The following is a 27145-nucleotide window of genomic DNA, read 5'->3' on the forward strand; positions in this document are numbered from 1 at the left end:
TATACATCACCTTTTGTAAGCAAGAGATCGAATCCCATCTTCGACAACACCTTTTTTTTATTTTTTATTTTTTATTTTTTAGTCAATTTTTTTTCGGCATATAAAAGTATTAATGACTGCTTTAATATTCGAGAAATAGTTGTTTTTATACGCTCTCGGGAAGGTTACAATTGAGCTATTGCCCTCGGCACGCCTCGGGTAATAGCACAATTCTAACCTTCCCTTGAGCGTATAAAAACAACTATTTCTCTCAAAGCAGTCATTAATACTATATTATTACCTTACAAAAATGGCCAATTGTGCTTAACTGTCAAAATAGTCTGTGCCTGCAGACTGAGGTACTTCACTGCTATAAAATTATACAGATATAAGGAACACAGGCTTAATCCATCTTGATGTTTATCATAAAATAATTTATTCCCACATAGAAATCTCTGAACAAGTTTGTAGCTTGACATAGGATATATTCCACATTTTTGCCTTGATCTATTAGTATTATATTATCACTGAAAGGAATCGGTGAAGAGAATATCTATTATAGAATAAACAATACCAATGCCCCTAATATGTATTTTTTAAAGAGAGACCATTTCCCCCAAATGACACTGAGTATCATAATGCATGGAGGCGATTTTCTATTACATATGAACATGGGTAGCATACAAGATGAACGTTGGTGGCTGCACATTAGATTTAGTACATAGAAGTTCACATAGATAATTCCACTAGCCTAAAGTATACATTTACAGTAATCCTTCACCGAAACCTGCAATGACATATCTTTATCATGAATTTAAGCTAGAAATTAATATCATTATAACCTCATTATTTTCAGTCCAATGCAAGATACTAAAAGCTCAAGTGATACATTTCCTTTCTTAGAATCCAAGAAGCATTGTACATGTATTGAGGTAATGGTGATTCTCTTTTCCAAAGACTGAATACATGTAACATGAAATGTCAAAATTTGTCATTTTGATAAACTTACTAAATTTGAGCTTTCTGACTTATAAGTGTAACTTCTTAACAATCGTTTTCAGTTTTAGGGCACCAATTTTATCGCCAAATGCACATATCAAAATGGAATTTTTTTTCAGCCAATCTTACAATACAATGTCAAACATACTTTTGTGTTTCAAATTTAACGTCAGTGATTCATTGTCTCTCTTCACTTATCGCAATGCAAAAAGAACTGGGTGGTTCCTATTATACATGTAAGCCTAGCGAGGGGAGATGAGAGGATTCAGTAGTCTCAAGGTTGACATTTTGGATTACCTAGCACATTACACTCGTCATTAATATAAATTTGTAGCATTTTCTGACTGTTCAGCAAAATAAAACCTCAATAGGTCTACAATATTTTTTCTGAGTACTTGCCATAATGATGACTTTTTCATATGCAAAGCATATTCTTTTTCGATTTCTGTCTGTGTATGTATATATATATATCTGAATATCTTTCTCTTTCTAATTATTTCGCACAAAAGACAAGGAGAAAGTTGAATACATAAAAATAGTCTTAGATTACATTCGGCTTGCATAGTCAAAATATGTATCAATTCATACAATTTGACCCAAATTACATTATCAAAATGTTCATTTCTCAAATTTAAAAAAACAGTATCCCCAATTCAAACACCATTGCGATTGGGGCACTGAATATCGCTCTATTCACACAATGATGAAAAATGCATGGTTATATTTGACTGAAGCCTTGAAAGATTTGTCCAATTGGTAAATATTAATTTTGATATGTTGACAAAATCGATTTGGGTTCTATGACTCATGCTCCGGCGAAAATTGTTTCCAAGCCGACTTCCTACACTAACCAACTCCCTACCTTCAAAAATGGACCTAAAACTATACATACATTCCGATAACTGTAAACAAAACCTAAAGCCCAATCGCAACCTTAAACATAACCTTGTATCCTGGAGGAACTTAAACCAGGAGCAACTAGCTGGAGCATGGGTCAGATCAACTAAGTATGAGTATCGGGTAGGATTGATGAGATGCGTATAAATGATGTTAGCTCATCATTGACCCGATTTCACTCCTTCCCAAATAATTTATCTCCTGTATTTCACATACTGCAGCAATACATAGTCATCTGTTTTTTTATATCTAGTTTGTCGTAACTGGACTGCACAAAATCACATTTTCAGCTGAAATATCACTGATACTGTTCATATCATGATAATCAACCTCCTAAAATTTAGACACCACTGTTTTTATGATTAATATCTCCTTTATTGCTAAACGATACCATTCACCATTATTTTCCACTGAAATCCCACGGATGTTAGGGCAAATCCAAGCTATTTTGTCCCATCCTTTACTGGTCACATCTAAGACGTAGGTATATCTGATCACTGTATTCAAGAAGTTAATAGCCCTACGAGAGCTTGAATCAAACCAAATACAAAGAATACAGACATATATCTGATATTAATTCATGTTCAGGACTCCACAATACTTGGTAATATATGGGTCATAGATAGATCGCATAACCTGGACTTGCCCTTGTATTTCAGTTCCATTTTTTTCCCTATCAAATCCTCTTTGCTGATCAGAGGGGCATGTTGGCATGTTTCTTGGGGGGATTGCTCTGCTGCTTGCCGGCCAGGAGGTCGAGGTCGCGACAGATTCGCTTCCGGGTCACGTTGGGAGAAATGATGTCATCAACAAATCCTGTGATTGAGAAAGAACAAAATAAAGTGAAATGAGTGACACCTGTATATTAAGGGTATAGACCAGTTCTGGTCATGTGATTGCATTGTGAAAGAAACGTAGTGGAATCGATCAGAAAAGTATTGTTGTGTACTGCAAGGTTCTGGAATCATCAAAATGATAAGAAATTTGGCCCAGTCTTGGTAAAGTTACAAGCACTATATACAGAAAGATGTATATGGGACTACCCTATATCTATTCAGTCCAGATAGATATAATAATTTACCAAATATATCAATTATCTTGTATTAGTCAAAACATTCTTTCACATGATTGGTATTAAGAGCTTCCATTTCATTTTTTGAGCGGTGGGCGTTTCCAAAACTGGCCTTTTCCTTTAAGACCTCTCAAGGAAGACAAAAAGTCAGATTTTATAGGCGGATGGTCGTTAAGTACAGGTTTCAATGAGAAAGGATTTTCAAGTGAAATAAGAAATGCAGTCTTTATTGACAAGTGATATTTCTATTTAAATTAAACTTGAAGGTAATACATAGTTTTGGTATGGGTTCATGAATTTGGTTCAAATGAACATATTAGAAGCATAAGCGATCCTACAATATTCAGTGATCGTTGTCATGGTTGAAATCGAGTCTAAAGTTATGAAATTGTAAACAATAAACTCTTTATGTTTTATAGCTCCCTCTCAAGATCAAGATATTAATTAAGCTATAAAATAATGTTTCTAAACTAAAATCGACCAGTTAGCTATTCCCGTTTGGAAATTATATATCACAACTACATATTCTAAGATTTTAACGGTCGCAGCTACCATTGTACAGCCGTAGGCGATATTTAAAATTTGTACAAATATACCGGGAGCACCGGTAAATTTTTATATTCAATTTTTCTTGAAAGCAGAAGTGTTTTAGGGGCTTAATTTTCTAATGCTTGTAATACCTCCACAGAGGCATCCAAATATATCAAAATTGTAAAGAATCACTTTCCACCCAATTTTCAAAATTTCCCAAAACTCTGTATTACCTTTAAGATAATAATCAGCGGGGTATATTTGTTTTTTTCCTAGAGAGAGCCTTTTTTTTCCTTCCTGATACAGGAAAGTTTATATAATTATACAGTGTAAACTTTTGGATATATCCGTTTGCAAATAGAAACACAAATAAAAATGGTTAAATAATCTAATATTCTATATAACATCCCCTAAAGAAATTAAGAATCTGTATGTGAGAAGGGTATTGAATCAGTGATTCATTTATCAACTAGGGTCCATTTTTCCCAATGGTTAGGAACCTACCTCTTGTTGCTGCAGGGAAAGGATTAGCAAATTTATCGACGTATTCCTTCTCTCTCTCAGCTGCCTCTTGGCCGTCACGGAAGATGATCTTCACGGCGCCCTGGAAGGAGATTAAAAGAGGACACATTGGTCAATCACACATGCCAGCATCATCTATGGAATAAACTGCCTCAACATATTTGTAATATTTCAGATGTTACTTGTTGAATTTTATAAGGAAAATTCAACTATTATTGTATATGACTTGGTATGATTAACTTGGCAAAACTGCGTCTCATGAACAGGTGTTATTATTAATATACAGAGAAAACCAGTACCTTTTCCCTTCCTTTTTTTCTCCCATTCTTTACTAGTAAATATTAGAAAAAAATAAGTAACTCAATCAATCAATCAATAAGTTGCAGCCCTACTGGGCATATCAAAGACAAAAAGGATACGCTTTGAAAATATCCATCAAAATTTTTATTTCATGATAAACCCAGTATCTGCATGAATTTTATTTTGAAAGAATGGGGAGGGTCTATTCAATCAGATGGCACTAAAAGTATAAACAACAATTGTTGTACATATGCACTGTATATCAATTCATGTTTACCAGGCATTTAGCATGTATAAAAATGTATAATTTAAAAGATGATTTAGAAACAAATAAATCAAAAGCAAATCAAAAGCAAATCAAAACAGAAACTTTACAACATCTACTATTTAGTAATTTCTCTACTTACTGCCGCTCCCATAACTGCTACTTCAGCAGTAGGCCAGGCGTAGTTGATGTCCCCTCGTAAATGTTTGGAGCTCATCACGTCATATGCACCACCATACGCCTTTAAACAAAAAGAATAAACAACAAGTGTTGTATAAAAAGGAAGTTGTATTGACCGTACCTGATTTTTGACCCGCCGTTAACAAAAAATTCTTGACTACCTTCTTATCAGCATGTTCTTACATGAAAACAGCCAAGTTCAGAAGGAAATTGAGGTGATATATAAAAAAGTAAAAAAGGATGAAAACCATGCTTTTAGAGCTCACTCAAACTTTACTGAGTTTCATTGTAGGTTTCACCAGGGTTTTTGCTCTGAAACAAACGAAGACTGGCTAAGGAATCAGCGATTCATCTAAATATAGATTTAGAATCATATTCAAGAAATGATTGTATGTTTGATGTAAATTTGCATTTTTAGTCTTTGGACTTTTTGACAAGTCTTGAATAAAACCTCATTTGAATTGAATTGAAGAAAAAAAAAGCTTGTACAGACCTGATGCTGGTTGAAGCATACTAAAGTATGACTTGATATTTTATATTAACCTGGGAATATTATCCAAAGAAACCATTGTAGTACTGCGTTAGTTCATACCTGCCTTGTAATAACAGTGATTTTAGGTACAGTGGCCTCTGCATATGCACAGAGCAGCTGACTTCCTTCAGACATGTACAAGGACTTTACCTTTCAATTTTCAAGGGATGGGGTTGTCTTGGCTGTTTTGGAACTAGGCAAGGGTATTTGGTGTGATCATAAATGATGCCTCTGCATATGCACAGAGCAGCTTAGCATCATTTCTGATCATACTTCATACCCTAGGCTAGTTCCAAAACAGCCAAGACAACCCACTTCTGGAAAATGGACAGGTGAAGTCCTTGTACATGTATGACGGAAGGAAATCTGAATTCGCAGTTGGTTCTCACCTTTCTCGTGATAACAGTAATCTTAGGTACAGTTGCCTCTGCATATGCACAGAGTAGCTTAATATCATTTCTGATCATACCCAATACTCTAGGCTAGTTCCAAAATGACAAAGATAGCCCAAAACAAACAAAAGAGAAGCCCTTGAACATATGAAGGAAGACAGGAGTTTGTAGTTGGTTCTCACCTTTCTAGTGATAACAGTAATTTTAGGTACAGTTGCTTCAGCATAGGCATAGAGAAGCTTAGCACCGTGTCTGATGATACCACCATACTCCTGGCTAGTTCCTGTTAGGGGGAAGACATCAATATATGCAAACAATATAATAATCTTGTCGATGACCACTGACTTAAAGACCGTCAATACTACTGGGCCAGAAGGGATTAGACCACACAGCGAGGTCACTGACAGGTGGCTATCTCATTAACTCAGCTCTCAACTAACATAAGAAAAAGAGAATCATGGGGGACCAACAGGCACCGATGAGGGAAGTTTTCTATAAAGAGGGAGCAAGTAGCTACAAGTAGGACAGTGGGGCTTTAAGACTTAACTCTGTTCCGTTGACGATCAGCCATGCATCAGGTCATTCGTCTTCTTTGTGCACGGCTGATCGTCAACGAAACGGAATTAAGTCTTTTGTCAACTCTGTTGCTACAGCAGGCAGCCAGTAAAAACGAATTCGTTTACTAGAATTATGGAAATGCAAGCATTACTTGAAACAAACAGAACTTTGTTATTCCTGGCTCAATTTTCCTTTATAATGAACTTTCTAGAAATTTCTCTTTGAAATTCTGATACTGCCCGCCAAATGACTTTTTGGTACCCTCTCTTCAAATTGTTTTTATTCACTCATGCATGAAATATGCATCAGATGAGTTGCATCAAATGAAAGAGGAGGATCTAAGCTTTACAAATATATGTCATTTATTAATTATAATTTTGATTTAGCTATGATAAACATTGATAATTCTCGGTCTCGTTTTTTCTGGGACACACTGTATGCGTTTAAGTTATGCAAAGTTCATGAATAGCTGCTATTTCTCACGAAAATGAGCAGGCAATACCTAAGTAAACATGAAAAAAAGAAGCCTGTGTTAATTTTTTGCAAAAACAACTTGCAAGATATCTGTGTCCCTGCCATCCGAGAAAATGATCTGCATGTCACAATATCAGCTAATATTCTATGCACGGGAAGAGGAGTTAATCTTGTACTTACCTGGTAGGAATCCTGGGACATCCACAAACGTTATCAGGGGGATGTTGAAGGCGTCGCAGAACCTCACAAAGCGGGCTCCTTTCACCGATGAATTGATGTCCAGGCAACCTGCAAGAAAACAGTGGAATATATGCTTGCTAATGGACCTGATTGATCGACTGACTGACCTCTTAATTCATTTATTTATTATTTGCCATTTGTGTATTCTTATATTCTTAGCTTAGCACACAAAGAACTAACCTTTAGTTGCTCACCATTTCTACAAGAAATTATTACACAGATTCTGTTTCATGATGACCTATGTTTGAATACAAATATTCCAAAGAAGTGCCATTGCCAAAAAAAATATAATAATTAACAGTGGCAGATCCAGGATTCTCTTGCCCAGCGAATTTAAGCGATTGTTCCTGACCTGAATTTCAAATAGAACTGGGATGAATGACTAAATCACAAGAATTTGAACTTCATCAAAACTATGATCCAGCTCAATTTGGAACAGAACAGTTAACTGTATACATTCAACGACGGGAGGTGCGATAGCTCAGTTAGTAGAGCAGTTGTCTCGTGGTGCGGCGACCCGGGTTCAAAACCAAGGTGATGCGCTAGTGCCCTTTGGTAAGGCATTAATCCTCATTACCAAGTCTCTCAGAGAGGACCTAAAGCCGTCGGTTCTCTGGTTGCTTACTTACAAGCTTACAAACAAGTCAGGTAAAATAATAACCACTACACAACAACAACAATCACATGAAATACGGTAAACTGACCTGATGCGACCTTGGGCTCATTAGCCACGATGCCCACCGTTCGTCCATTCATCCTGGCAAAGCCGACCAGGATGTTCTTGGCATAGGCTGGCATAATCTCAAAGAACTGTCGGTTGTCCACCGTCTGCAGATTTCAAGAAAATTACAAGTGTTGCGATGAAATTATCCATAAGTTATTAAGGATTAGGGATTAGTCAAATTCAATAATAGTTTTTCTATACCACAGTGCTGTCTGAACAAGCGAATAACAATAGCAGAGTAAAGAAAATTCTGGCGTACTGTAGCCCTTTGTGGATTTTTTAGAGTCCAAGAGAGATTTCATCACATTGATACTGATGTATTTCAATTGTGTCTTACCAGACCTCTTTTGGGGCTTTACAGAGCTCATTCACTTGCTGTTTCTATGTGTTTGTTTTTTGTTTTTCTTCATAGTAACATTACGATACAAACTGCCGAGAAGCACATATTAACTAAAAGTACATACATAGATATGCATAAATGGGGCAAGTATTTAAAGCTGATGGTCACTGTACTATATCTTTCATTTAGCTCAACAACGACTGAAATTTTGAATTGGCAATTTCAATTTAGAAATCCCTACGGAGGAAGTTCTGGGCCCTGTCTTTTAAGAGTTGATATCGATCGCAACTATGTACATAAGAGATAGGAGACTGCCAACTTGCGATTGATTGGAGTATTTACGATTGATTTGGATCAATCGTAACTCTTTGTTAGACGGGGCCCTGAACTATGAATCATTGCAGAGAGACATTACCAAAATATTTGATTAAAATAGGGGATTTCCCCAAAACTTACTGCAAAGATGACATCTTTCATACTGTACGGCTTGTTGGATTCTAGAGGTACTATGTTATCTAAGATTGGTACTAGACGATCCCTGTCAAGAGAAATGAATAAAAAAAATAAGAAAGAAACATATTAATATTTGTTACTTACAGCATATTTCTATTTGTTTATATTAATAAACCGGTATGTTTTGTTGACATTGGTGAAAAAATAATAACAAAAGAAATAGTTATAACATCTAAATTGAATGGGAAAGATTTGAAATATTGAAAATGAATTGAAAATTCAAAAACTGAACTGAATTCATGACCTAAACATGTAACATTTACCAGAATACAATCATGTAGGGTAAGAAGCAAACCTGCCGGGGAACTTATTCTGTAATAACATAAATATGAAGAGGACACATTTGCCCACATACCAATGCTAATGAGGCTACTTCTTCAGTTGAACCAAAAGCAAGGACCAAATAATGATTAACAATTGGAAAACTTAATCTTTGGTCTAAAATTTTCCAGTGATATAATCAACTTTAAAACACAGCATTGGGTCAAATTTTTCAGTAAAGTGTGGACTATAAACTATATGCAAAACTGAAACAAGTTGGTCTAATGTCCTTGGTACGGTCAGCTCTCTGTCTTCGCCTACCAATTGACTCAGCGAAGCCCGGTTTAAGACAGAGTCATGTCTTTCAGATGGGTGACGTTAAAGGTCGGTCCCCAAATGTAAATAATCATATCCAAATGGCACTCACATTTAACTAAAGGCATGGTGTAACAATGTTTTCAGTTTTAGAAATCTAGATGCATGGCTCTACGTGTTATCAGTGCCTGTGATATGGTGTAATATTGATGCCCTAAAAATTGTGCTTCAAAATGATCATAAAGTGCATCAAAAATATGTACAAAATCTTTGGGTGACCGGGTTTATCAAACTCATTTTCCCCAGTAGACTGTAGTGTTATAAAAACCATTGGGGAAAACGTTTTTGGAAATTCCAATCGTTAATATCTTGATAATCAAACATGCAAATTGCTTGTAAAAGTCATGGCATTCCTGACTGACATAAAGGTTTATCATTATGATTGAAGCATGAGCTAAACCCAGGATTTTGTTTAGAATCTGAGGCAAAGATACCCAAGTCACTTTAAACAAAGCATGGAAAATTAAAAAGGAAAATCAAATCCTGACCCACCTTGGATCTTCACACTGAATGATGGGCGCACTATCCCTGTTGCTGAGGGGTAGGTAGCTGAAGAGTTGTCTCATCTTAGACAGGGAATCTATGTCATTCTCAAAGGCACCATGAGCTACACCTGAAATTCAAAGGTTTCACATGTTGGTTGGTTGGTTGGTTTGTGTGTTTTACCTGACTGGTAAGAAAACATGTTTTTGCTTCTAAGTAAGAAACAAGGGGACTGATGGCTGTAAGTCCTCTTTGAGGGACTTGGTAATGTGCACAAATTAGTTTCTAATCCGGGACTTCCTGGTTACGAGACCACTGCTCTACCAATGAGCCATCACACCTCACCCAAATAGGCTTGACCTACCTAGCAACACTTAATATATATACAGTTTGCATTCTGACTATTAAAATACTATTATTCTTATCAGGTGAATGAAATAATTTGTATTGAGGCACTTCACAAAGACTTATGAATTAAATTTGGTTACAAAAATGGCATATTCAATGAATTCATGCCACAGCAAACAGCATATTAAACACATCAGAAAAGAGAAAAGACATTGTTATCACACACCCTATTACCAAAGTGGTATGTGGAACTAACCTGAGATTGTTGTATGTGTTTTAGCCCCACCTAACTCTTCGTAGGTTACTTCTTCTTGTGTGACACTCTACAAACATGAAACAACAAAAAGTAGTCAAGAGTCTGCAAATCATCTGTTTAACTACATGAACTGAGCTTCATCAATGAACACAAATATCAAGCAGAGATTTATGAATTACTATTTTCAATCATCTACGGTAGTAAGATGCATTTTAAAGATACTATGTCCCTTTTGCAGCCAACATCAAATTCTGTAGAACTTTTCAGGAATTAAGAATATGTCATGAATGCACTATCTGTGTAATTTAAATGTTTGCAGTGTCCTAATATTCAAATTATGCAAGGAAATCGTTTATTTGCTAGACTTCACTGTCAGACACTAATGAGTGACTGACTGGCTTTTTTTCTTCTTTGGTAATAACATAGTTTACATAAAATAAGCTGTAAAGGGTACATGAGCATATGTCTACATCAATACCCCACTTCTTGTAATGGCCAAAATTAAACTAATTGAATCTTTGTGCAGCATAAAACGTACGACCATTCGGTACAATGGTCTGAAAATCAGACTATTACTTAATGGCTCTATACCTCTTCAGTCGTTTCAACTACTAATAGTCGTTTTTTTCCCACTTAAAGATATTTTAAAGCCCCACTTTTTTTAGGGAAGTTCTTAATTAGTATTATCTTTCAAATGCCGTTGGAATTTAACCTTTTCATTTTTTGGGCCTGCAAATCGGACATAGTACCTTTAAAGTAATAATAGATGCAGTATCTACTATCAAAAAGAAACATAATCGAAATAATACAATAGGACGAAATACATTCCGGGGACACCATTGTGATGACACTGATTTCCAATATGTAAATTTGTAGTAAATTATTTAGGATTCCATATATTTCTTTCAAGTTGGTGCAAACATTGTTGCATGATTCTTAACAAGGAGGGATCTCAATATTTTCTGAACGTAAATCATTTGATTTATATTTAGTTTGAGCCTTTGAGGAAGGCGGAAATGAGCAGGAGGAATAAGATAGCACTTCTCACCTTCACTACATCTGGTCCGGTTATGAATAAATATGATGTATCCTGTTGAAATACAAATAAAGAGAGACAATTAAAAATAACGTTCACCCACACATAATATCTTCTCACCATCACACAATTTTAAGGCTTAAGGCTGAAATTTTTAGCGACTGGAAAAGAGGAGTAATTGGTGAATAAATCTTGATCTTGAATCTTTATGAAGCAGAAATATTTTTCAATGTGAACACGAGTAGAGTTGTTGAAATGTAAGAGAACAATTTCATTTGTTAAAAGTTTCGGAGTACAAATATTTTTTTCTTTTCGAACAAGAATATTTTTGTCTTACCTTGACCATGAATGTAAAATCTGTTAGGGCAGGAGAATAAACTGCACCACCTGGGAAAGAAGAACGGATCAATTATAATTAAAAAAGCAAACTATACAAAATAGAAACAGAAAAAAGAAGGACAAAATGAAGTAGAGTTTTTTTTTTTAAATGAGAGAAGGGAAGATGGATGTGTAATTCTACTTTTCCCATCAGTGACCTTGTAAAAGAAAAGATTTATTTATAACTTATCTGGTATGTACGGAAAATTTGATATTAAGTGGCAGTTAGTACAATTTTTATTTGTAAAAACGAAAGATATATTTAAAATTTATCGGGTATGTACAGAAAATTTGATATTAAGTGGCAGTCAGTATAATTTTAATGTGTATAAAAAAAAATGACACACCACCTTGTATTACCGAGTGAGTCAAACATATGTAAATTTACGATTGCTTCATTGTTGTTTTGACTTTATCTAATAAAGTTGCCTGTGGAGGCCTAAATATATATATTTTTTTTTAAAACATACCTGCACATGGTCCCATAATGAGGGATATTTGGGGTATAACACCAGAAGCCATCACATTTCTCTGCAGAAAGTAAGATAAAATACAATATAAATGTCATTTCATTTATTTCATTCTCCATAAAAAACATTAAACATACAAACGTGATATACAGATAAAAGATCGATTACAAGAAAAATACAAAGGGAAGGAGCAAACAAAATTTTATGGGAATGTGGGGTTAACAAAAAGGCCAATTAGCCTTATGAACGTCAACCCCTTAAAAAGTATACACTGTATTGTTGAGAAAAGAAAACAAGGAAAAGGAAATGTCAATAAGTTGTCAACAGGCTGAACAAAAAGCAAGGATAGTTCCATGGTAAGAGACTTGATACAGATACTAGAAGGTCTAGGGTTCAATGTCTATTAAGACATCTTCTTCTTTTAAAATATTTTAAAAACACAATTGAACAATCAAATAGTTTTGATAACATACTGCTAAAATTCATATCATCCCCCAAAACAAAGATAAACACATACAATTATCAACTACATTAGTCACCCCCCTGGGAAATTTGATGTCTGTTGTGTTCTTTGTAAGTCGAGAATGAAAGGTGGACTGGTTGAATTAGGGTTTTTGATGAATACTTGTAGATGTAAGCTTTAATAGGTGACATCTTCAAGAAAAATAAGTCCGGATAATTCAATTTTCCACATACTTCAAAAACTTACAAAACTTGGTAGGGGTATGAATAATTCAGTTGTTAACCGTGTATATTTTGGTGAAGGAAACCTGATAGCAACACTTCCTCTGGAGTATGAATGTCAGAAGACACCTGGGGCCAGTTTCTCGAAACCGTCATGAATCTAAGTTCATGGACATCCCATACATACACGTCTTAATGGGATGTCCAAGAAGTTGGACTTACGACGGTTTCGAGAAACCGTCTCCAGGAGCAGACCAATTACCTGGAATATATCAGCATAACCAGCCAGGGACTCCACGCCTTCTTGGATGCGGGCCCCGCCCGAGTCGTTGAGACCAATGACCGGTGCTCCCACCTGCATGGCTTGGTCCATCACCTTACAAATCTTCTGGGCATGGGCGCTGGAAAGTGACCCTCCGTGGACAGTGAAATCCTGGATGGGAGAGAAACCACCATGGTGTTTTACAAAGATCCTAAGTTGAACTTAACAATTATTTAAATCTTTGAAATTATTTTGTAAAAGTTATTTTGAAAGGCATAAAATGTTGATTCAAATCATTCATATTTTTCTATTATCAAGGAGCTTACATGTTCTTGATGTGGAATTTATGAAAAGTCTAAAATACTTGTACATGCAATTTTTATATTTACCTGACTGAAAATGTATGTGATTCTTCCATTGATGAGACCATGTCCTGTTACTACACCATCGCCTGGAAACTAAAATGAAGTATTAGAAACAAGTTTATATGTATAATACACCTGCATCAACCTAATTTGTCCTCTTTTGCACTTCAAAACTACTTGAAGAAAAATGAACATTGATTTGGACCAAATACATTCACCAAGAAAAGGTGATGATGATCCTGATCATCATATCATTATCATCATCATTATCATTATAATTATCATCATCATTATCATTATAATTATCATCATTAATATCATTACTATTATTATCATCATTATCATTATTAATATCATATCATATTTCATCATTATTAAAATAATATCATCATCATCATCTGATGAACACGAGTGAGGTAATCCTGTAGATCTCTCGGTCGTCTTCAAAAAATATAAATTCAATTGACAGTTCGCGACTTAAACAGAGTGCAAAATGGGTCATAAATTAATTAATTAATTAATCATCATTAATTCATTATTATTTGTATTGCTGTTGTTATCAAGCACAACAGACCCTTACAGCCCCACTGTCCTACTTGTAGCTACTTGCTCCCTCTATATAGAAAACTTCCCAATCGGTGCCTGTTGGTCCCCCATGATCCTCTTTTCTTATGTTAGTTGTGAGCTGAGTTAATGAGATAGCCACCTGTCAGTGACCTCGCTGTGTGGTCTAATCCCTTCTGGCCCAGTAGTATTGATGGTCTTTTAAGATTTAACTATAACCATTTCTATCCACCTACTTTCTTGTCATCAGCATCCATGCCAAAGTCGGAGCACCTGTGCTCTGCAAACATGTCATACTCGATGAAAGAGCCTGGATCTAGCAGCAGATTGACCCTCTCTCTTGCAGTCAACTTCCCCTGATAAAGATAATGTACATGTACTTGAAGTTTACTTTCTCACAGAGGACTAGACTTTTCAAAGTGTCTGAATTAAATTATGACTCCTAAAATTGGAATGAATTACAATTTTACTTCAACAATTATCATTCTGCTACGAATATGTTAGAGTTAGACTAGAGCAAAACAATTAATAGTGCCATTCAGTAGGGGCGCTGGTCCGGGAATAAGGATCGTCCGCATAAACAAAGATCGTCTTCGTAAACACAGACAGCTCAAATGCGTCCAAAAAACTAAGGACCGTTGGTATTTTTGTGGACGATTCATATTTCCAACCCGCAAGTTGGCGATGCCAAAAAACAGATTCCATGATGGTGCTCCTTAAGGCATTTCATATTCACTTTGCACAGAGACTTTTGCGTTACGATCGATAAATCCTCTGGAAAACGGACAACTCATACAAGTCGACGATGAACTAGGGGTAGGGTGTCTGAACGATTTTTCAATTTTCAATTTGGGATCGTTTTTCACCATTTTTGTTTGATATTTGAATAAAAGATGTTATCAGAATAATACATTTCAAATTTCAAGTCTCACCGATGTTTCTATCAAAAGTTACAGCCCCTCCAAAACGCTGGTATATTCATATCATTTTGGTCAAAATCGACGAAAAAGACGTCTACGCAGAGTGATGTTGTTTTGCTAAATTTAGTCAAACAGCTGTATCGCGCGATATGCAAGCGTATGCATATCGTACGCATGCTGCTAAGCCAATCCGCGACTTGCAGCTTGAGCTACGCTGTCTCCGCGACATGTGCCATTGACTAGTATGGTTGGCGTTCGTCGCACAATAAACCCGGAAGTGAATGCACGTTATAGTCAATGGCAATATCGCGGAGATGTCTCCGCGATATTGCCATTGACTATAACGTGTATTCACTTCCGGGTTCTATGCCGCGAATGGCCACCCATACTTGAATTTGGGGTTTCGTTCGTGCGCGGAGATGTTGCGCGATGTAACCATGGTTTGGACTGAGCGGAGCGCACGCCCCCTAATTAGCTGATCCACCAAATAGCGAGAAGGGTATTTTTAAACTGTTATCAGTTGTGATCCCTGGGGGCTAGCGAAAATATAAGCACATAGAATTGTTCCTTAGGACTGGGACTACTTATCGATTGGGGCGTCATATCTCAAAAGTGACAAACCTCAGAGTTAGCCAGGACACAATGTTTCAATTGCTGTTTTGACCAAGATATTTTTAGAATTTCGGGGGCTACGCCCCTTTAGAAATATTGGAATTTACCTGCTCTTTCATATGACACCTCATTTATTGATTATCACCTTCAGGATCACAACAGATAAAGGTTTGAATCTCGAATTGAAAAAAAAAAATTGACTTTTTTTGCATGGTCGCGCAATGCACGTAGACTGCATAGGGGTGCGTGTAATCTCTATGGGAAGAATTTTAGCACACAACATCGGGTGCGCGATCAGACACCCTACTAGGGGTATTTTTATTACACAGAATCCGTTTTTTGCATCGCCAGCACGCAGATCGGAAACCCTACACCCGCAGAGCACCAAAGAAGAAAAAAAAGTCCGCAAAAATGCAGACGATCCTTACTTTGTACTTGTACAATTGTATTTGTAGTCTAAGTTGTAGGATGCGATTTGTCTGCATTTAATTTAAGAGGATATCCCTGTTTATCATTTTTTATGCCAACGATCCTCATTCTTGGATCAGCGCTCGTACGGTCAAAACATACATTATACTTTAGAGTCTATGATACAAGTCAGACAATTGCCTTGCATAATCAACTCATCTCTGAGATTTGTTACTGTTCGCGACTTCGCGTTCGCCTATTCCTAATCATGAATCATAAACTAAGCTAAGAGTAAGACGTGGGTGCACATAAATGTATGTATGGGACCACAATATCCAGCTCACCCTCTTATGTTGGGCCTCTATTCTGTGTTTTCCGCCTCCAAGCAAAGCTTGTTGTCTCTTTTCATCTATTCTTCCTATGACATCTGTCATAGCAGATACAGAACTGCAGTGACGTTTTGATATAGCTGGCCATCTTGACAGTATAACACTGTTTTTGACGGCCAAACAAATTCTTGAAACGTGAGCACTGGCCATTTTGATTCACTTCCGGTTCCATGGAAGAAATTTTACATTATCTCACAATAAATTTAATTTAGAACCCTAAAATTGTTCAAAAACAATTTATGTTGCTATTTATTAAATATGCAGTACATAACAAATTATATTTGTACTATGATTAACATTGTAATTGTTTCTTTCCAAGGGTTGTGTGGGTCAAAGTTCAAATTGTGACGTCAATAGCACCGGTAAACACATCGATTTACGGCTTTATTTTATGGTATGTGACGCTTCTCCTGGCTTAATCTGGGTTTGCTCGCTGAAACACACCAAAATCGGGTTTTAAATCCTACTTTTTCATTTAAAGTGTCGATATGAATGCTACGGCGCTCTATGTGTCTACATGTAGATACATTTTGCAAGCAGATTTCGAAAATGGTGAATCTTGGGGAGATCTCTATCGCTTATTGCCCTATCTCAGACAGTCTTTGTCATGTTGCGTTTGTGGATCACTCTTAAATGACCCTTTGGGACCAACGGATTCGAATTGTCAACATTTTGTTTGTCGGACTTGTGTAGGTGGCAAAATGCTTCTTAAGCCAACATGCAGTTGGTGTAAAAATTACGAGAAATTTGCCGAGGTGCGACAACTCAGAATACTGTTATCTTGCTACAAGAAACTATGCGAATACATAGCAGCCACACCCATCGCGCGAAGCTTTATCGGAGCGAACGGCGAATCGAACAGCACTTTGACTATCCTGGAAGAGGGAATGGCGATCAATGCGGTCCATGAAAGCAGCAGCGCCGGCCAGGATAAGAATCTGAACATTCTGGACATCTTAGCAAGGGTTAATAGCGAGAAAACTGGTGACGCTAATTCCAAATCACCAGGACGACGCCGTGGGCGACCCCGACGGGACAGAGACGGCTTGGGGGCTTCCCCAAACCCGCATCTATTCGGGAACCCGGAAGTCCCGTCGCATGGGTTGTACTCGCCTTTACTTTTAGATGGACTTTGCAACGGCATTGACAGTTCAGATCACCTTGATATGACGAGTAGTGACCACTCCATTTACAGTGCATCATTTTCTCCTTCTGGCTCTCCTCGCATCAAAATAAAACGCAAGCGCCATAGCAATGAGCAAAAGGACAAAATCAAGAAGAAGAAAAAGAAACATGACAAAATCAAAGTCAAAGAGAGGAAACTGATTAAAGAGCAAGCAAAGCGAACAACTGACCGAAAAGCAAGGAGTGAGAGGAAAAAGAAGAGGCATAGGTATCGAAAAGAAAGCGAGGATAGCACATTTGATTATGAAAAGGAGAAGCTTGTGAACGGGGATGGAGTGTCCAGTTCGCCTGAAGAGGACCTAGAGCCTTTAGAGGACACACCACCAAAGAAGAAGAAATCGGTCATAACATCAGTCGTGATTTCTGGACACAGAGCAAAACTGCTGAAAATGGGACGATCTCTACCAGTGATAGAGGGGTGCAGGTGTGGAACCTGGGGGAAATCACCAGGAGCCAATACCTGCAAAGGGAACAGGTGCCCCTGCTTCATGACTGAGAAAGGCTGTCTGAGATGCAAATGTAGGGGATGTCGGAACCCTTTCATCGTCCCAGAGAGTCCTAGCCCAAAGCCGAAAAGGTATCGCCATTCTTCCAGGAATGAAGTTAATGGTGAAAGTGAACTGGACATTGATGTTACTAATATGTAGACTCCAATTTTGTTATGTTAATCGGTAATCTGCAGCAGTTTCTGTTCATCTGTAGATGTCTTTGTTTTGGTGCGTGATAAAAATGAATCTTGTCTTTTGTTAAAGAAATTTCACTGCTGATTTGTTATATCTTAGTACTTAATAAAATAGAATCTTTAGACCTCATCATAGGCCTACACGTTAAATTTGGGAAACAGAATAGTTGGCTTAACATTATATTGTGTTTGATATGTTTAACTTGGTCCTACTGTACTGTATGTCATTCATTAAGCTGGATTTTGTCAGAAATTATGCAAAGTAAATTGGTATTCATTATTCACGGCTATAAGATTTTGTTCATCTATTGAATTCTTCAAATTAAAGGTAAATTGCAAGTCTATTCGGGATCTAGGTTTGAGCCTGAGACAAAATTGTAGGTTTCTGGAAAGCCTGGGATCCAAATAAGTATCAATCAATCTTCTCGATCTTATTTTGCAGTGCGTCTTTACAATACATAAATTCCTTGTCACGACTGCTAATCTTTGACTCATTTTCTGCAATACATTTCTTTTGATCAGCAATTTTTTTTGTTCAGTTCAGCTCAGTATGGTTCAGTTGAGTCAAGGTCAGCAGTCTGCTTTACAACCTGTGCATTGCGATCCCTGATTTTGTTCTGCTCAGCTGCTGAAAGAGAGCTGGAAACTTGCTCGGCATCAGACGCGTCATCATCGTTTTTCCCCCTCTTGCGTATTTTCTTGACAGACTTGGCAGATGTTCAGCCATCACCCGACAAACCTCTTCCCTGATCTTGGTCTCCAGGTAGAACTTCTCTGCTTTCTCATCCACCAGCTTCTGTTTCAGTACCTCTGTGACAGAAACCATCTCTTTCTGGATCTTGGTACCATTCACATTAATCATTCTTTAATCATTCTTTGATTCATTTTTGGACATGGTTCCCTATGACACCAAAGAAAATTCAGACTTTGCTCCAAATTGACATCCCATAATATAGTTTGGGAGAAGGGTAGAGAAAAAGGGGAAGAGACTATAACTCTTTAAGGCCTGTCAAGGCAATTGATCTGTATGAGAAGAGTATTAACAAAGAAGTGTTCTTTTAATTATAGAGAGAATATATTCATACTTTTTGATGGGATCTAATTGCCTATTATTCATACCCATATGTTTATATGTACAGTGTACCTGTATTATGCATCTCTACAAGTTTATGTTGATCTTTTTCCTTAAGTAAAATCCATTAAAAAGTCACTAGACCTATAATTGGATAGAGAAATTAACCTTTCACTTTTTGTTGTTGAAGTTTGTTCCCTAGGATATATGTGCATTTTTAATTTAAAAATTGTTCTCTGAAAATATTTGTACTCTTTGTAAACTATTGTAAATATTAAGTGTACTTGACTAAGCCAACTGAATGCGGGTAATGTACATTCTAACTTATTTTTATAACTTGTATATAGTCGAAACTCACTGGTTGAAAATGTACTGAATTTTGTAAATAACAACCCTTAAAAAGAGGATAATTTGTACATACTTTGTATGATAGACTTTGATGCCTGTAAAGAACGTCACTAGTTCACTAGCGGAAGTAACAATGGACTTACTACATATGGACTGCCAGCACTTTGTTATTCATTTGGTTGCAATAGTGTCTTGTTTACGAAAGATTCAAAGTAATATACGGTTCGCAGTTATCATAAAATGTATCTTCACCTCTTTGAAAAAGCTTGTTAGATACTTTCGGTTCACCAAATCTACTCATTTGTTTCATTTGATCTTTATATTTTGTTTATTTTTGGCAAATCGCCAATTTTGGGCATTAACAAAATATAACGGAACTTCTAGGGATATGTAAATACAGTTTCTACATATGGTATACATGTAGGTGAATATGAACATTATTATTCATGATTAAGTGCTGCTTGACCATATGTTATAGGTCCATAATACTAATGATGAACATACAATTGTACATATATATATACAGGTGTAGTACATTTTTCAGTGTGATTGTGAAATATTCAATTTGAATTAAATGTTATTTCACTTCGATATTTTGTCAAACCTAATTGATGAAGAAGAAAAGAATCATCATTATTATGTACTACATATGATATTAAATATCGGTTATATGACAATGCAGAACTTCTCAAAGGATTAGCCTACATTTTTATCGGTTAAGATTAAGAAGGAAACCCTCGAATCTTGGATTGGATTCGATAAAAGCTTATTGAAAAGGGGCTATTATCTCAATGCATACTGAAAACGCCAGTTTCTGTCTTACAAACGGATGTCAAAACGGTCTTAATCTAGAAGCTTTCCGTATTCTAGCTTTGCTGTTATACATTTTTAAAAATCAATTAATCAGCTTTCCTGTAAAGTTTATGCCAACAACCAAGACTTCCCAGTTCCCACTATTCAATTATTGGTTCACAAATTCAGAGCTAACTTAATTCACGGTGCCAAAATCCAATCACTGATACTTTGAAGTCCCATATATGGTGTCATTTTAGTAAAATAATTGTAGTTGTAAGAAACATGGAAAAGTTGAGGGAGAGAGTGTACCGCTTTCAAGATTGTTGTGTTTTACCTTGTTGTATGGTGATGTTAATGTTCAAATAGCAGAATTTCGTAACTCTTCTTTTATACTGTGTGTTTTCTTTGCTTGAAACATTAATGCGCTATTCAGCTAAATTATGAAGAAGGCCACCACATTTCTGATTCGCCTGCAATCATGAATCTTACTTCAAATTTAATACCATAAATTGATTGATGTTTCGTAAAAAAGAGTGTAATTTTTAAAAATTATAACTATAATAGTATACGACTTGTTTGATGAATCGTAAATATACCCTGTATTCTCAACCAAACGGGTCTACACTTTCTTGCACAAAATGTTGCATTTCTCTCTACTAACTAATACAATAACAGACTGAATGGAAGTTTCATTAAAATTTTTATCGGGATACAGAAAAACAATTTAGAAAACTGCTTCCTCGTTTTCTATATCAAGGGTTTGAGAGATCATCCTGTGACACAACTAAAATTCACGGACCTTTCTCTCCCGATCAAAATTGAAATAGAAATGTGTAATTTTTACTTTAGACATTGTTATTTCATTATTCCTTATAACCATTGTGTGTGACCTCGGTGAAAAAAAATGTATTAAAATACGTCTTATTGTTGTTATCAAGTTTTGTATAGTTAACCATTTTAACGTTTGTTCGAGTCTCTCTCTCAAAAAATGACTTGGTTAAAGACCAGTTTAACTTCAACAATTGCTTTAATTTGTAGAATTGTTCGCAAATTTACTTGTACTACTACATGCTAGTATGTTATAGATGTTGCGTCGCTCTGTATTGGAGTTTGAATGAATTAAAATCTGCTGATATTCATCATGAACATTGGACACATTTATTGCAGTTTATCCTCTTGCATTTTGAAGAGTTTTGAGCGTGCGGAGATTTCGAGTGAGTGTCTCTTTTTTATTTCCATTGTTGACTGGGATGAGGAAATAATACGCACGTTTTGCAGTGGAAAATCACGATGAGACGGACCTCAAAATATTTCCGTTATTGAAAAATAATCCGTTCTACTATCTATTCCTAAACAAATAATTGAAAGATTAAATTCGTTCAATTTATAAACCTACTAATTAGGCATTCCCTGAATTCGCGGCAAAACGTGTTCTTGTATTTCTTGAAAATAAAGAACGGAATACGTTTTACCCACGTTCATTATAGGCCCTTGACAGTCTGCATAATTATATAGGATGAAATTGACTTAACTTGTAGTAGGCTAATGATTTCTTATTTTTCTCAAAATGCTGAATGTCCGACTTCGGTCTTTCTTTGCGTTCTTCCCTGCCATGTACTTCAAGTCTTGTATTTCAAGAATACTAAATTTATTTTGAGATCAATCTGATTAAAAAACAAAAAGAAAGGGAGATTAACGATGATGGAACGTCGATCTGTTTTGGCCTAAAAAGGATCCTTTGTCCGCGGACTTTTCTCGCTATGCGATAAACTGATATTTATTTTCAATAAGGATCTTCAAGATTTTCTGTCATTCTCTAGCTAGCTGCCTCTCTTCCTTCATTTTCCTCTCTCTCTTCAGCCTTTCGTCCCCCCGGTTATAAAAAGAAATCGCCGCCCCTGGCCCTATGCCTATTACATTTTTACTTATAATATACAGTACAATGAAAGTAAATGCAACTGGAAGGTCAGATATAATTATATTTTATTTTTCATTTATAGTTTAAATATATATATATATCTCTCTCTGTCGAGGATTTAAAGGCCCGTTTCACTTTGACGATAACAAAAGTGGGTTCTGTTATAGAGCTCATGTCTGTCGGACTTGATAATCCTGTTCATAAAAGTGATTTTCTTGATTTGTGCTATTTATTTCTTGGGTTTCTGATTGATTGGGAGACAGGCAAGTCTGCAGTAAACAAAAAGGCAATTCTCTTCTGTTGTTCAAATGCATGCGCCCGTGTCGGTTGGAAATAGGGAAAATGATTCGAGTTTTTGTGGGCTGCATGGAAATACAAAAAACAGATACAAAAAGAAACAATGTAAGGGATACTAATATCACATCCTAGAATCTACAACACTAGCGTATTCTTGTTTTTTATGTGTTTTTATCTCATTTTATTTGTTTATGAACAAGACAGCTCGTATAGGCGTCTTTTTCTTTGTTTCCACATTTTGCTCATTCGGACTTTCCTATTTCATCAATTCATTCCGAAACTTCAGAGCCAAAACAACAGTGAAAAGAAAAAAACATTGAAAAAAAGTTCGATCTTTCCCTTTTTTTCACGCAAGATGACAACGTCCGGAAAGAAAATGCATTGAACATGCGTGATAATTGTCTTCATCGACACGATTCGCGTAGGTTATAACGACGCCTCGTCTTCAAAGGGAATTAAAAACAATCTTCATTAATCTGCTACTAGCTGCTTTAGGATGATACTTTTTGTTCTTTGTTTTGTTTTCATTCACTATTTTTTTCTTTATTCAGAAAAAGATTCTTAACCCCTTTTGAATAACCATATTTACTCTTATCCTCCCCTCTCTTCCCCCGATGCTCCGGTTCTCTCGTCATCTCCCCTTACCCTTCTAATCCTCCTCTTTTCTCCCCGTCTCCTTCCTCCCCTTTTTTCTCCCCCTCTCTCTTATCTCGTCACATCTCTATCTTCTCACCTTCAATCACTGGCATCCGCCACACTCTACTCATCTACAAATCACTGCAAATAATCACAATCTAAACTCTCGCAATTAGAATTGCAAATATTTTAGCAGAAATCTATTTTCTTTTTCAATTGATCTCTCAGAGAATCAAAATTGAAGAAAAAAAGCGATAAAATTAAAGCACACAAAATATAGGACATTTAAATCAGTTCATTATTCCATCAACTTGAGTTACTAACTCTGACGTATACCCAACCAAAACAGTGGCAAATGTTCCACACACAAAAAAGATACAGACCGGCAATTAACGTTACCTTATTGAAATGCAAAAATCACAAAATATTCTACATAATCTAATCATGTATACAAATTTCCCTTGAAGATATCTTAGGTTAAATATTAAATAATTTCTGCAATTTTCTGTCATTTCTTGTCAAAATTTTCAAAAAGGAGCTAGAGACCAAAATAATCTCATAATATGGTTCAGTAGATATTGTAATCATCATAATTCATATTTTATCCAATACACATAAATTATTAATGAGTTAATGACGTTGCAATTGACTGTCTTATACAGTGCATATTCTAATCAAAGAAGAATATAATATGCTTTAAAAATTACAATGGAATATTCGTTTCCATTTGGAGAACAAAATAAGATGCAATGCTGCTTAGAAATGAGTTTATGATGTTATAATTAATAGCATACAAGAAAAAAAATCTTGTGTTTTCAAGAACCTGAAATGCTTTAACTTACATAGAGTATTACATTATTATATTGGTTATAAATAATAATGGCAGGCCTCAGGAGCAAAGAGGAAAAAATATTGTTTTTATCATAATTCTGGTATGTGAATTTAGTTACTATCTCACAAAGAGATGCAATTTAAGAAGCCTATTTTCCTGTGAAGCACTGATATAAATATATTTTAGCTTTAGATTATACTCTGAATAACACTGAGATAGGTAATAATAATCATACATACATAATTATTAGAACCTTTAAAAAAAAATCATGAAATATAGACTGATTTGTCATATTTTTCTTTAAATTAACTTACTCAGTTTTTGTGGACATTGTAAATTATGTCTTCTCTCGTAAAATTGGTGTTTGGACAATCATTATGCAAGCTTTAAAATCACCATATTTTCATCACAATATGGAACAATTACAGATAATCTTTATGATTATCCATATCCTTATCCATTCCCAAATTTTGTTGGGTCACTATACCAGGCCTGCATTCTCCATATAATCCATTTCTTTTCTTATACCCATAAACAAATTCTTTCCTCTGTACATAATAAATAATCTCACAAATAATTCATTCCAATAATAGACAGATATCACAATAAATATTAAACTATTGAAAAAGGCAATCTGATTATCTACTTTACAAACTCTGCATGAAATTAGAATAGAAAGAAGTGCACTTGTTAACATTTTTGATACATTTCCATGAGTCAATAAGAGTAGTACTAATACAAAATTGTATGATTCAAAGTGAATTGAAATAGCAATCTAAAGCGAAATATACAGACAAGTATTGTTAGAAATATAGATAAGTTACCAGTCATTTCAATAGCATTTTAGTTGATGTGCATAATCAATGAGGCATTCATGAATAAATTATGCGTAAACTAAATGCATACCAGTTTTTTTTTAAATATACTTTCTGTGTTAAGCCAGAAGGGTGTTAACTCTTTTGCAAATGAATATTGTTTAAAGCCCTTCTGGCTCTCTGCAGATGTCAAAGAACTCATCTTAAATTCTTTGAGAAGAGCAATCCTTTGTTCTCCAAAGTTTTCCTTCTTTCCTACCAGATGAAAATACTCTTTTGTTAAATACCTCTACTTTCTTCCCAATCAAAACACTTGAGTCTCTTGCACATATCATTTCATCTCTTCAGAACCAGGGCATTAACTCTGTGTTACAGTATATGACATAACAACCTTCTGACTTCAAGCAGATGATTTGCCAATGGCAGACTTGCTGTTTATATTGCTAAAGAAAATGACACAAAAAGAAAGAGAAAGAGAGAACAAGGCAGTTATACATAACATGCTCCAAGAGCGAGAGAGAGAGAAAGGAAGAAAAACGCACATATTTAACAAATCTATTGCATTATATGTAAATCTTGAGAAGCATATTCTATTCTAACTCATTTGTTTATATCAGGCTCATATTTTATATTGCTTTTGATGTGCAGCTATAATTAATTACACATTTTGGACAAATCGTCCTTGTTTTCACGAAGTGACGGTAGTGAAAAAAAATTGCATTCACTTTGCATTACGATTTTCCTCGCTACCGTCACTTCGTGAAAACAAGGACGAAATATAACATAAAAATAATGCGGATCTTGAAATTCATTGAAATGCATCTATCAAAGTCATATAGTGATAGGCATATCTGAAAAGTATTTATAAATAGTATGTTCAATTCATGGAACCCGATGATTCTCTAATACTTATTTCAATGAAAAGGAAAAATTTCATGCAAAAAGGAGGGATGCCCAGAAAGAAAAGATGATCGGTCATATGTTATAATGATTAACCGGAAGAATATGATGGCAAGAACACAATAAAGCTGAAATTATGACAAAATGGACAAAACAGAGAAGGGCACAGAATTAAAGAGAGCGCGAGTTTCAAATCCAGAGACATGAAAAAGAGAGAAAAATAATTCTATGTGATGTTGTTGACAATATTGTATATTTCCTTAGATACAGGACACGACATATACACTTGTTAAGTTCAAATCTTCTTTCTGCAAAATGTGCTCCATGAAGCCACTAGGCAATTAAATGACATGTTGTTGTTGCTGTTTTTATGTAAGTTAGACATGTGTACATTTCATGTCATTTATATTTTATCATATGATCCACCATAATTTATGGTCATACAATGTGATGTGTAATTTAAAAATGAAAAGGAGTAATAAAACATGAAATACACAACAGCAAAAAACTTTAAATGTTGTGGTATGGTTACCCATCAAAAAGAAAGAAAAATAAATGTATCATCCAAAATCAAGCTGAAATAGGGTAACAGAGGTATTGAAGAGAGATTTTCTTAGTAGTCCAAGATATAATACATAGCGGTACAACATAATAAGCCAGCATCAAAGAAAAGTAAATTCTTAGCTACTTTTAAAAGAGAGCAAGATTGATGCCATAATGACCAAATGGTATAATTGCAGCATCTAAAATGAAATATCAAAAACAAAGACTATGAAAAGAGTAACAAAGTTTTCCAACAGAAATGGCATGTTATTCTATTACTGTAATCGTTTTCTCTACAATGAAAAATCTTTTGCATGAAGTATGTCCAACACTAAATAGAAATTATGAATGCAAAAATGGTATGTTCTACTGAGATAGTGGTATAAATATGTAATTACTGTTTCAAAACAAAATAGCATTGCTTGCATACGATTGATCCCAATCCATAATTTATTGCAAATGACATTTATGCATACGCGGTTGAAGCTCAAAAGACGGTTAAAAGAGAATCTAACAGGCTGTAAGAACAACAAAGACATAAGATATTCTCTGCAGAGATTTCATGAGATGATCTGAAGAAGATGTATATCACAAGAAGTCCAATGAATGGTCACATCACAGAAATTCTAAAAGTGATTAATATTCACTTTCAATTTTTTAGTATTATGACCTTGCTCACGACAAAAAAATGGATGAACTTATCAGGTCATTTTTTATCTCAACGCTTTAACTTTCTATTACCATAAACAACAGACGGCTCTCTTTTCCCCATACCCAGAACATCCACAGTGAC

The 27145-nt window shown here is 35.4% G+C and overlaps 2 protein-coding genes across 2 annotated transcripts; one reads left to right on the forward strand and one right to left on the reverse strand.

Moving 5' to 3' along the window:
- Positions 1-392: 392 nt before the first annotated feature.
- On the reverse strand, positions 393-16504 carry LOC592281 (propionyl-CoA carboxylase beta chain, mitochondrial). The gene is made up of 16 exons (XM_030981985.1): positions 16285-16504; positions 14237-14356; positions 13461-13529; positions 13072-13242; positions 12126-12186; positions 11615-11664; positions 11290-11331; positions 10242-10308; positions 9647-9767; positions 8462-8543; positions 7646-7769; positions 6882-6989; positions 5852-5952; positions 4708-4806; positions 3983-4082; positions 393-2691 (listed from the first exon to the last, which is right to left on the reverse strand). Exons 1-16 carry the CDS (start codon positions 16477-16479, stop codon positions 2570-2572), a joined length of 1632 nt encoding a protein of 543 aa, XP_030837845.1. The 5' UTR covers positions 16480-16504; the 3' UTR covers positions 393-2569.
- A 185-nt stretch (positions 16505-16689) lies between these two features.
- On the forward strand, positions 16690-21557 carry LOC592260. Its single transcript, XM_011679873.2, has one exon. It carries the CDS (start codon positions 16818-16820, stop codon positions 18159-18161), a length of 1344 nt encoding a protein of 447 aa, XP_011678175.2. The 5' UTR covers positions 16690-16817; the 3' UTR covers positions 18162-21557.
- Positions 21558-27145: the final 5588 nt, after the last annotated feature.

The sequence above is a fragment of the Strongylocentrotus purpuratus genome, unplaced genomic scaffold (genome assembly GCF_000002235.5).
Source record: "Strongylocentrotus purpuratus isolate Spur 01 unplaced genomic scaffold, Spur_5.0 spur5_scaffold_12, whole genome shotgun sequence".
Taxonomy (NCBI): domain Eukaryota; kingdom Metazoa; phylum Echinodermata; class Echinoidea; order Camarodonta; family Strongylocentrotidae; genus Strongylocentrotus; species Strongylocentrotus purpuratus.

Excerpts from the sequence above, each read along its gene's own strand:
- LOC592260 (XM_011679873.2), top strand. The coding sequence starts at position 16,818 with ATGAATGCTACGGCGCTCTATGTGTCTACATGTAGATACATTTTGCAA.
- LOC592281 (XM_030981985.1), bottom strand. The coding sequence starts at position 16,479 with ATGGCCAGTGCTCACGTTTCAAGAATTTGTTTGGCCGTCAAAAACAGT. Across the intron at positions 9,768-10,241 it reads AACACATACAACAATCTCAG|GTGTAGCTCATGGTGCCTTT; the intron begins GTTAGTTCCACA and ends TTTGAATTTCAG. Across the intron at positions 4,807-5,851 it reads TTACTGTTATCACTAGAAAG|GCGTATGGTGGTGCATATGA; the intron begins GTGAGAACCAAC and ends TTTTGTTTAAAG.